General features: G+C 42.8%; 1 protein-coding gene across 1 annotated transcript; it reads right to left on the bottom strand.

The window, feature by feature from the left end:
• Positions 1-361: 361 nt before the first annotated feature.
• On the bottom strand, positions 362-11,012 carry LDHA (lactate dehydrogenase A). The gene is made up of 8 exons (XM_047070900.1): positions 10,908-11,012; positions 8,701-8,850; positions 5,986-6,103; positions 4,887-5,060; positions 4,269-4,442; positions 2,859-2,976; positions 1,204-1,327; positions 362-653 (listed from the first exon to the last, which is right to left on the bottom strand). The coding sequence occupies exons 2-8, from the start codon at positions 8,824-8,826 to the stop codon at positions 489-491; spliced, it is 999 nt and encodes a 332-aa protein (XP_046926856.1). The 5' UTR covers positions 8,827-8,850; positions 10,908-11,012; the 3' UTR covers positions 362-488.
• Between the last annotated feature and the right edge of the window lie 288 nt (positions 11,013-11,300).

Here is an 11,300-nt window from a genome sequence, read left to right as displayed (position 1 = left end):
TACACTATGTTCTGACTTATATAGGACACAAAATAAGATCCTTTAGAACAGTTATGCACAATACATGCAATACTGAATTTATACATTGGATCCCAGGAGGTGATTGGCTGGAGAAAAAAAAAAAAAAGGTTGGTCTAGGCATGTTGGGTGAAGGAACCAGAAGTAATACAACACACAGTAAATACACGTCTGGTTTGAATAGCAACTGCAGCATATGCCACATTGGCAGTGGTGTCTCTGAGGTGGTGGAACTATTTTAAGTTAACCAACTTAGGATGACGCAAGATGGGTACCGTCCAGCATCAGGATGTAGCCGCAAGGTTTTGTGAACCATTCCTATTTGTAACTTAGGAAACTGATGTTTTTCCTAGGCCATTTTTAATATTATTACCTGAATAAGAGATCAGATAATAAGGACAATATACACAACCTCCAACTAAAAATCCTGTTGTAGTCTAGACAGTGAAGTGGTACAACATTAGAAAACGTTAAAACTGCAGCTCTTTTTGGATCCCCCAGAGTGTATCTGCACTCTTCTTCAAACGGGCCTCTTCCTCAGGAGTCAGGGTCACCTTCACAACGTCTGAGATTCCATTCTGTCCCAAGATGCAAGGAACACTAAGGAAGACATCATCTTTTATTCCATAGAGACCCTGAAGACAAAATGAAAGATATTTTATGTTTTGTCTATGCATTTTGGGGTCTCCCAAGACTTCCATGCTCTACAAACATGTATGCTTATTTAATACAACTTGGTAAGTAGAAATTTCTTTCCACATTTTCAGTTAGGATGTGATGAACAGTGCAAATCATCAAAATACTGGCAAGATTCCTGTTGTAAAAGAAACTCTAAACTATTGCTGTTATCCATAGTACTGTCACATTTTTATGGATAACATCTTGGTAACTCTAACTTGAGTAGGACTTCTTTTTTTCTTCAAAGAAAAAATTTTTCGTTCATGGTCGTGCACCTACCCCAATTTATTATTAGTAAGTTACCAAGTATCGATGTGGTGAACATAGTACTAGTAGACATTATTCCTAAAGTGCAACCATGTCTCTCCAAAAAAGGAAAGTTGTTAGTGCATTAATTTATTTCACTTAAATCAAGGACTGATGACTAATCTGCTTTCATAGAAGACTCTTTTTTAAAAACCAGAAAATAATGGCATTTAAATACAATGTATCACTACACAGACCTACCTTAATCATGGTGGAAATTGGATGCACCCGCCTAAGATTCTTCATTATGCTTTCTGCCAAATCTGCCACAGACAGTCCAATGGCCCAGGAAGTGTAGCCTTTCAGTTTGATCACCTCATAGGCACTGTAGGGTACAGAAGGGCAGGGAAGGTAGGAAAAAGTAGGGTAAGAGAAACAAAGAACAACAACGCTTTCACTGAACACAGGCTTTACAGCAAACAATGGCACAAAGTTGCATTATATACCTGAGTAATGATTGCCATGTATACCAGGATATTATGAACAGGGATGTTCACAACAGTATGGTTAGTAATAGCAAAAGCCTGGCAACAAGCCCAGTATTCTCCAACAGGGGAATGGATAAACTGTGGTACATACAGTGAAATATTCAACACAGTGGAATGTTACATAATGGCCAAAAATAACTGTATCTACATGCAACAAAATAAATGATTCTTACAATGTAATACTGAATTTTGGAATATAAATCCAAGATTATGTATGGTATGCTTGACTCAAGATTATGTCAAGTAAGGGATGGGTGGAAGGGTGAGTGGGAGAAGGAGCTCAGAACTCACTCATTTCCAAGTACCAACATACTAATAATTCTAATTCCAACAAACACTACACTTAGTTGACAGCTACTGTCAACGTTTCTTAGGTTTTATTTAATTAAGCGAATACAAAGAGGGCCCCGCCTAAACCAATCACGATTCATTATTCAATTCTATATACCTGAGATCCACACATGACCACATGGTTTATAATAAGTAAAAATGCCACCAAGCATGAAAGCTTCCTTGTTTCAACAATTTCTAAGAGTTAATATTTACATTTTAGTACCATTACAAATCTAGACGTTCCTGGAAACTTTATAATCATTTGAATAAACAAATGTCTCTATTCATAAAGCCCATAACAGGAAATTGGATTTAAAAGTTCTTATTCCTGGGGTGGGGTGCCTGGGTGTCTCAGTCAGTTAAGTGGCTGACTCTTAATTTCGGCTCAGGTCTTAATCTCATGGTTTGTGGGTCTGAGTCCCGCATCGGGCTCTGTGCTCACCACGCTGAGCCTGCTTTGGATCTCTGTCTCCCTCTCTCTGCCCGTCCCCCACTTGTGCTTGCTCACTCTCTCTCAAAAATAAATAAATGTTAAAAAAAAAATTCTTATTCCTGGGGCACCTGGCTGGCTCAGTCAGTGGAGCGTGTGACTCTAGATTTTGGGGTCGTGAGTTCAAGCCCCACATGGGGTGTAAAGACTACTTCACTAAAACTTTTAAAATAATAACAAATTCTTGGGGCGCCTGAGTGGCTCAGTTGATTAAGCATCCAACTTCGGCTCAGGTCATGATCTCACGGTTTCTGGGTTTGAGCCCCATGTCAGGTTCTGTGCTGACAGCTCAGAGCCTGGAGCCTGCTTCAGATTCTGTATCTCCCTCTCTCGCTGCCCCTCCCCCACTCACACTCAGTTTCTCTCTCTCAAAAATAAACATTAAAAAAAAAAAAAAGTCACATGCTCTACCCGACTAAACCAGTCAGACATCCCTAGAAAAAAGTTTTCTAACAAGAAGTACTCAAATGCTATTAAACTTCCAACTCTAAAATAAAAATAATAAATTTTAATCTTCTACATTGCCAAACTATGGAATCTATTACCTGTCAACCACCTGTTTGTGAACCTCTTTCCACTTTTCCTTATCTGCATCAGTGCCTAAGTCAGGGTGCAGATTCTTCAGGGAGACACCAGCAACGTTTACTCCACTCCATACAGGCACTACAAGAAATAGCACAGAATACATTTATTTCCATACATCATCCAGCAGACCATAATAGCACTCCAGCCAGCCTTGCTTCAAGTTAACTCACTCCTTGCTTGCTGACTTAAGACCCTTGATCTTTAACAGAACTAATTTACTTTCTTTAAGATTTGCAGACCACTGGCCTCGGAGAATAAAAGACCAGAACTTTCCCAGGCCACAGAGGCCAGCAAGTCTGTTTGAGGTCACCTCACCTTTCTGATTAGCCCAGCAATCTTTCAACAAAATGTTTTTCTTTTTTAAGGTCATACAAATGACTTTACTAACCTCCTTTTGTACATCTGTAGACCTTGCCCTCCTTTGTAGAAAGAACAGAGTACTCTTGCACAACCCCTGGGTACCAAGGAACCAGACCTTCTTGCACAACCCCGCACCCCCAGCCCCAGGCACCAAGGAACTAAGACCTTGCACAAACTCCAAGCACCGAGGTAACTCTGTAACTGGCATCACCAAATCTGCATGTAATCAAGAAATGTCACAGACCACTGCATTCCCTTAACTGATTAGACACCTTCAAAAATCTCTGGGCCTGGCAGAAACTTTGGAGTTGACTTTTGGACAAGAGTCTGCCTTCTCCCCACGTGGCCCGCCTCCTGAATAAAGCTCATATTCTTTTTCCAGTCAAAACTCTGCTCTTGAGTGACAAGCCACCAAACTTGGGTTTTGGTAACAAGACTAGTTCTTTTGACCCATTTTTCTAATCCTCATTTCTTATCTGAGGAGGATTACCTGCTTTTGGTAGATGGTAAAGACTACCAATGCCCTTACTCTTAGATTTTCATTGATTAGATTATGTGAAACTAAGAATTTTCACCATATTCTGACCTGTTTTCCTAACCGATTGGGATGTTTAATCCTATTTGAAATATAAAGATAGTATGAGATCGTAAGCGGAATTTTCTTGGTATAAGTAACTGAATTCAACTGTGACAGAATTTTTCCATGCACTCCATTTGGATTGGTTAACCTTTTCACAGTCTCACAGTTCAAGTCTCATATAGACAGTTGTGATAGTAAATGACTGAGGTCATCCTAAGAATTATCATCTTAAGTAAAAGAAATTTCATTCCCCATCCCCCATGCCATAAGAGGTCACATAAAATAGCTAAAATCTGAATAATAGATTTTTAGAAATCATTCTACTCTAATGAATGGATATCTAATTTCAGCTCTGATTTAATAATAAAACTTCTATCAATATCTTACACAATCTTTTTGAAAACAAAAATTGAAAATAAGTTATGCTTACCACTGGAGTCTCCATGCTCTCCAAGGACCCACCCATGACAGCTTAATGCGTGAACTCCCAGCCTTTCCCCCATTAGGTAACGGAACCGGGCTGAATCCAGATTGCAACCACTTCCAATAACACGGTTTTTGGGAAAGCCACTTATCTTCCAAGCCACATAGGTCAAGATATCCACTATGAAGAAAACATTTAGGCAAAAATACTAGGTAAATCATTAGATGATGTTTGGCTACTCAAGATACATGGCTCTGTAGGAATCTTGATATTGATCATAACCAATCAGTATTTTTGTCAATATTTTTAAACCTGTATGTATAATATAGCAAATTCATTAAGTATTCAAGAAGTGTAGTATAATGAAAATAAATTGTGCATCAAGAACACCTTATTCATACCCTTTTCCTTTATCTAAGATCTTCTAGGGAAAATAACTAATTTTTAAGTTCTAACTACATTGAGGGGCACTGTACCCCTTCAATATGTTAAATTTAACTATTTTACCACATCCATTCACAACAGGAAAATGAAAAATACGAGAAATAAATACGTATATACAGAATATGACATATGCCATCAGTGTTACTCAAGCTCATCTATTTGTGCAATTAAAGGTCTCACCTGGATTGGAAACAACAAGCAACTTGCAGTTTGGGCTGTATTTTACAACATTAGGAATGATGAACTTAAAGATGTTCACATTACGCTGGACCAAATTAAGACGGCTCTCTCCCTCTTGCTGACGTGCCCCAGCTGTGATAATAACCAGCTTGGAGTTTGCAGTCACATTATAGTCTAGACAAAGGGGAAACAAAAACCAGATTAAGGCCTTAATCTCTTCCATACATTTGTTTTTATGGGCAATTTTATTAGTGTTTTGTTACCTCCCTTAGTTCCTTTCACGCATAGGTAAATACAGATAAATGACACTAATGCCACCCCTCCCCCCAACCCATGACTCCTTTAGCTTTTGGTTTTTTCACTGTGGCCACCTAACATGGAGGAAGAGTACATCAACGCCTTCCTTGTATTCTGGTTTAGACTGTGACTTTATATAACCACAGTTGGGAGGAGCTGGAAAGAACCAAATGAGACATTATCCCCCAATTTTTTGCCACCTGAGCTCAATGCTCAGACTCTTCCATACCCCTATTTCTACTTAATTACTTTACTGTGATCATATCAGCACAGAGATAGGCGCCTTTTTTTTTTTTTAAGCAAAGGCAACTTTACACTTATCAAGATCTTGCTTCTAGATACCCTATGGCACAGGATGATTAACCCAGCCCATAGATAAGTGGTCAGTGATTTTCAGGTGTCAAAAGAAACACTATTTGTACACATGCCAGGTTTCCTGACTAGGGCTCGTAAGTGTGAAAAGTCTGAACCGGCTCATTTACCTTATTCTCAACCTTGTCTTAGCGTCTGAAAGGAAGTAGGGGAAGAAAGTATATTAAATTTAAATATTTGAAGCAATGTGGTTAAATATGGACCCGAGAAGCATTACTAATTACATTCTAATTCAGATGCTTTCCACATTATAGACTATTGTGTTTCCATTACTAGAAATTGAAACTTTGGTATAAACAGGTTGCCAATGCAAAATGGCTCAAAGGCTCTTTGCTCCTATACGAAAAATAAATCTTTGGAAAAGGATTTCAAGCCTGATAAAAAAAATCAAATCTAGCATAGATCACAATATAAACTTGTTGAAATCAACCTTTGCCAGAGACAATTTTTGGTGTTCTTAGGAATAGGCTGCCATGCTGGAGATCCATCATCTCTCCCTTCAATTTGTCTTCCATGACATCAACAAGAGCAAGTTCATCTGCCAAGTCCTAAAAGATACAAAATTTTTAGTCAAATAGAAAAGAGCTGCTTCCAAATTTTAGAAAGGGATGCAAAATTTCTATGTTTCTAGCATAGGAGAGCTCTGCCACTTTATTAGTATCAGGACATACCTCAAAGTAGAGGCAGGCCCCCATTTAAAAACAGACTCACGGGGGTGACTGGGTGGCTCAGTCAGTCCAGCATCCAACTCTTGATTGTGGCTCAGGTCATGATCTCACAGTTCCTGAGATTCTCTCTGCTCCCCCCACCCCCTCCACTAGCATGTGTGTATGCTCTCTTTCTCTCTCAAGATAAATAAATAAACTTTAAAAAGTGACTCACAGATGACCCATGCATAGGAAAAAGTACCGATCCTCTCTCTTCACGAGAGCAACTTTTTTTTTTACTTTATTTTCTTTACATTTATTTATTTTTTGAGACACGGAACGCAAGTTGGGAAGGGGCAGAGAGAGAAGGGAACACAGAATCCAAAGCAGGCTCCAGGCTCTGAGCTGTCAGCACAGAGCCTGACACGGGACTCGAACTCACAAACCGTGAGATGACGTGAGCTGAAGTTGGATGCTTAACTGACTGAGCCACCCAGGCGCCCCTTCACTAGAGCAACTCCTGCAAGCACTCCACCATTCAACTGTGTGGTAGCAGAACACTAGATGGCAATGGTTGGAATAACATCCAATTACATAAGACTGCTCTGTTTAGTCTCTCACTCAATTTTACACATTAATTTTAGGCCATTAATCATTACATAAGTGATGTTGACCAGTATTAAGACTTGGAAATTAAAAAGTGATATTCTGGATCATTCCTTTATACGTTTTCCATATATTAACCAACACTAAGTGTTCCAAGAAGACAGATTTGTGCATTTGCAAAATAATATTGGTGAAAAATATCCTTTCAGTTGAATCTGTAAATGTTTATAGGTGCATCTCAGATCAGGAGCACCAGCAACAGATTTAATACACATGGGGTGTGAACTGTTATAACCAAGTAAGTTATACTAGCTGAGCAACAGATCTACCCCCCCAAGTCATCTGTAATATAATAATCTTATACACACCTGAGTTAGAGGGCATAGGTGTGGAAAAAACAAATGGCATCAATTCCTGATCCAGTGGAAGGCTGTAAAAATTGGTCCAGGTATCCCCTGATTGTCAGAAGTTTGCATTATGCCACTTCCCTTTTATAAAAGACCTAACATTAGTACCTGTTTTCCCTAACTGAAATAAATCCAAAGAGGATTTCTGCCTTTAGGAAATAAGGCAAAAAAACACAAAAAACAAAAAACAGCATTCAGTGTTTGTTTTTTGTTTTGCAGTGAGCCCTTACAGAGGCAGCACATATCCTAGTTACCACCTTGGTTCCTTCCACCTGATGAACCAAGTTCCTCAGGAACTTTACTCAGCATCTCAGCATCAAGCTGCCATAGCTTTGAACTTTGTGAGCATCTGTACCTTATCTCTATTTTGTGCATGCATTAGCAAGATGTGTCCTAAGGTATCAGAAAATCCTAAGGTTATTTTTTGGGCCTGGGAATGTTCAAAACTTTTCCACATTAATTAATGGTAATTGCTTCTTTGCTTCACACCAGGCTTCAGAAAGGTTTCATAGGAATGTTCTCCTTTCGGATAGTGGGGGAAACCTTTATACTATGTGGCCCCTCCTAAGAACACATAAAAAGCAGCGTATGTTGTTACACAACCTCTGCATAGCTCATTCTGCCTTCAGTTCCTTATTTCAATCCTTTCCTGTTCAAAACCCAGAATTCATCATTACACTCCCTTATTAGTAACTCCAAATCTAAACTTAAAATATTTTAACATTGTAAGCTGCCTCAATTTCTTTTTTTATATAAACCAGGCTCAACTACTATAAAAGATATTCTTTATTCATTCTCAAATTATCTTTTGCTATCTAAATTTTAACTCCATAACTGGTACCAAAATTATTATTCAAGGTGAGGGGCACTGGGGATTTTTGTGGGAGAAAGACTTAAGATTCCCCACATTGTGTAATTAAATTTTTTTTTTAGTTTGAGAGAGAGACAGAGTGAGCGCACAAGCAGGTGAGGGGCAGAGAGAAAGAGAAACAGAATCCCAAGCAGGCTCCATGCCATCAATGCAGAGCCTGCCTGACGTGGGGCTCGAACTCACCAACCACATGATCATAACCTGAGCAGAGATCAAGAGTGGAACTCCCAACCAATTGGGCCACCCAGGCACTCTCATGTGATTTTAATTTTACCAAATGTGTGTATCATTTTCAATTCAAAAATTACTTTAAAATAAAGGCATGTTTAACTTAAAGATATAGACTATGTTTTCATTTGTAGGCAATTCATGCATGTTAATACAGCACAGTGAATTTAAGGAACTGTGTCACCAGCCTTATAACTTTTAATGTTTTTAGTACAGATACCCTTTCGGTATAGCATTACTAAAGTTTGTTCCACATAAAGTTCTTCAAATGAATGCATGAACCTAAATATTTGTATATACAATGTAATAATGCAATTCTTGGAGGTGTGGGGAGATCGTTGGGGTCAAGGTATCCTTGGCTTTCAGAGTGATGGGCTTTCACTTACCTTCATTAAGATACTGATGGCACAAGCCATGCCAACAGCACCAACCCCAACAACTGTAATCTTATTCTGGGGGGTATGGTCTTCCTTAAGAAGATTCTGAATCAGTTGATCCTTGACAGTTGCCATATTGGACTTAGAAGCAAAAGGAATCTATAGGGGGGAAACACACACTGTCACTGCATCCTCTTTAAATTAACGCTCATTAACCAAAAGCTGTTCTAAAAGAGCTTATTTTACTTCCTTTTGGGATACTTGCCATTAAAAAGAGGGAAGGAACAAACCTAAAGATGGCCAAAGGGATACTGAAAGGCCTAAAGCCAGGGTCTGGTCTGGCTAGGATCTTGGTGTAAAGGATCTCACCTTGGCGTGGAAAAATAATATTGACGTTTGGGTGTAAGTATAACTTCCTGAGGACTCACTCATCTTGATTTATTAGCCCCAAGCGGGGCTGCCTTTCCTCACACAAAATCGCTGTGACTGCCTCCCCAAATGTACTCCAATCACCAGTCCTGCAAACCCTCAAAAAATGTGGAGAGAAATGTGCGGAAGGTTCCCGTAAATGCCTCTTGGAACCACCGGGACGCCGTAGGCTGTTAAAAACAACAACAATAAAAAACCCTCTGCTCATGCGCACTCACTCCTTCCTCCAGCCCCAGAAGATGGGGCGGAGATCAGACCAACAGCTCTGTTGGCAGGGAACCCTCGGGTTTTCCGCCCCTCCCCCACCCAGCCCGGCGCGACACTTGCGCGCATGCTCATTTCGAGCGCTGGGCGGGGACAAGAGTAGAGCCTACAGACCGCGGCTTTCGAGAGCTGGGTGCTGGCGCAGAGGCGCCAGTCTGGAAAGCCCCGCCCAAGAGCGGAAATAATTGGGAACTGTCCTGCTCTTAGGGTACAAGGGAGAGAGCCACGAGGCAGAGAGCCCCGAGGTGGACTTTAGACTTAACTAGTGCCCCAGCTGGCAGCCTCCCTGGCCGCGGGCAGAGCCAGACTTTAAATCGGAATACTAGACCCAAGGAGCTGTTAACCAACAGGGAGGGAGGCGCCTCGTGTGGTTTCTGCCGTGATCCATGTTGCAAAGGCGTGAGGCCCGATATGAGGAAATTTTGTCAGTACAGGAAGTGCAAAAATAGCTGCAGAGGCCTGGAGCCCTAAAGTTAATAGATACTTGGTGGAATCCTCCATTCCCAGTGTCGGGGAGGGGGCCTTCGCCCTGCTAATCCAACCCTGCACTGCATTCACTGGAAAGATTATCACAGGTTGCATCCTGAAGCACCACGTCTGGTCTTGACACCACCCCAAAGGGCAAAAATATCCGAGAGGACTTCCAGGCAGGCAGCCCAGAGTCACTAAGGTGGAATCAGATCTCTCCGTGTAAATCACTGCTATTTCTAGACCTGGCCTCACCAGAATCTAAACCCTGGGATCCAGCGCTCCCTTCAACGTGGGGGCACGGGTGAGGGACGAGCACTGCAGAAAGTGGGTCTACTCCCCCAACTCTGCCACCCACTCTGTGACCTCAGAGATGCCCTAACCCTCTCCCAGCTTTAGGTTCCCCCATTTCTCAAGACGAGGGTACGGTACCAGATAGCCTGCTCTCAAAAGACCATCGGCAGGAGGGCTGAGACTCTTCCTGCTTCATCTTTGCATGCACCGTGCCTTGCGTAGCACCCGATACATCAGCAGCTGCTTAATAAGTGTAATTTGCGCAAAGAGCGCCCTATAATCCGCAGGCAGTAGCCGCCCCATGGAGTCCACCTCTTGAAGAGTCCCAGGGTTAAAAAGCGACCCAAGCAGCGCTCCGCGGTTTTCGACCCCCTCCCTCTATCCCTCACCCGCGACTGCTGAGGGTTTTTAGGCTGGGTGGGCTCTGGAAACCCGACCTCCAGTTCTGCGTTGTTTGCCTATTTTAAACCCGGAGGTATGCCCCACCCTTTAGATCTGTCATTTCCTTGTCTTTCTGCATCCACCTGGGCTTTCAGCCACAGGATAGCTGCGGCCACCTCGGTTCCCCAGCCGGACCACAGGCCATCGTGCCCACTTAGAGCAAAAGCAGAGTGCGGTGACCTCCGAGTCCACGTGCGGATCCTGCCTCCCCCCGACTCCCCGGGAGCAGAGACCCCTTCGGGGACAGCGCCGAACTAGCGAGCCAGAGGCAGCTCGCTCTCCTGACCCTCCCGCGCAGTGCGCTCGGGGCCCGACCGTACCGGGAGTGCACGTCGAGCAGGCGGGCGTCGGCGGCGCGCGGTGTTGGGTCCGGACTTGGCGGCAGCGGCTCCCGTACTCGGAGCTGGGCGCGGGAGGGGCCTTAAATGGAACCGGGAGGCTGACGTCAGGGGGGTAGCCGGGCGGACGTGCGGGAACCCACGTGTGGGTCGGGCTAGGGGCGGGCTCGAAGCCAGGCGGGGCTGTGGGGAGGCTCAGGCGGCGCGCGCAGCGGGACCGAAGATCTGGGGACAGACCCACGTGTGCCTGGGGACCTAAGGGGCTGTCGGAACCGCGCAGCTTCCGGCCACAAAAGCCCCGGCCCTCTAGAGCCACCAGCCAGTCAAGTCTACCCTCCGGAAAGGCTTAATCTGAATCTTCACCGTTGTTTCCCA

The sequence above is a fragment of the Lynx rufus genome, unplaced genomic scaffold, assembly GCF_022079265.1.
Source record: "Lynx rufus isolate CCGP_SWC_20201006 ecotype Redwood Valley unplaced genomic scaffold, mLynRuf1.p SCAF_9, whole genome shotgun sequence".
In the NCBI taxonomy this organism is placed as follows: Eukaryota; Metazoa; Chordata; class Mammalia; order Carnivora; family Felidae; genus Lynx; species Lynx rufus.
The sequence above is the reverse complement of the archived record's forward strand: the minus strand, read 5'-3'. Positions and strand labels throughout refer to the sequence as shown.

Excerpts from the sequence above, each read along its gene's own strand:
- LDHA (XM_047070900.1), bottom strand. The coding sequence starts at position 8,826 with ATGGCAACTGTCAAGGATCAACTGATTCAGAATCTTCTTAAGGAAGAC. Across the intron at positions 6,104-8,700 it reads CCATCAGTATCTTAATGAAG|GACTTGGCAGATGAACTTGC; the intron begins GTAAGTGAAAGC and ends TGTATCTTTTAG. Across the intron at positions 654-1,203 it reads CAATTTCCACCATGATTAAG|GGTCTCTATGGAATAAAAGA; the intron begins GTAGGTCTGTGT and ends TTTTGTCTTCAG.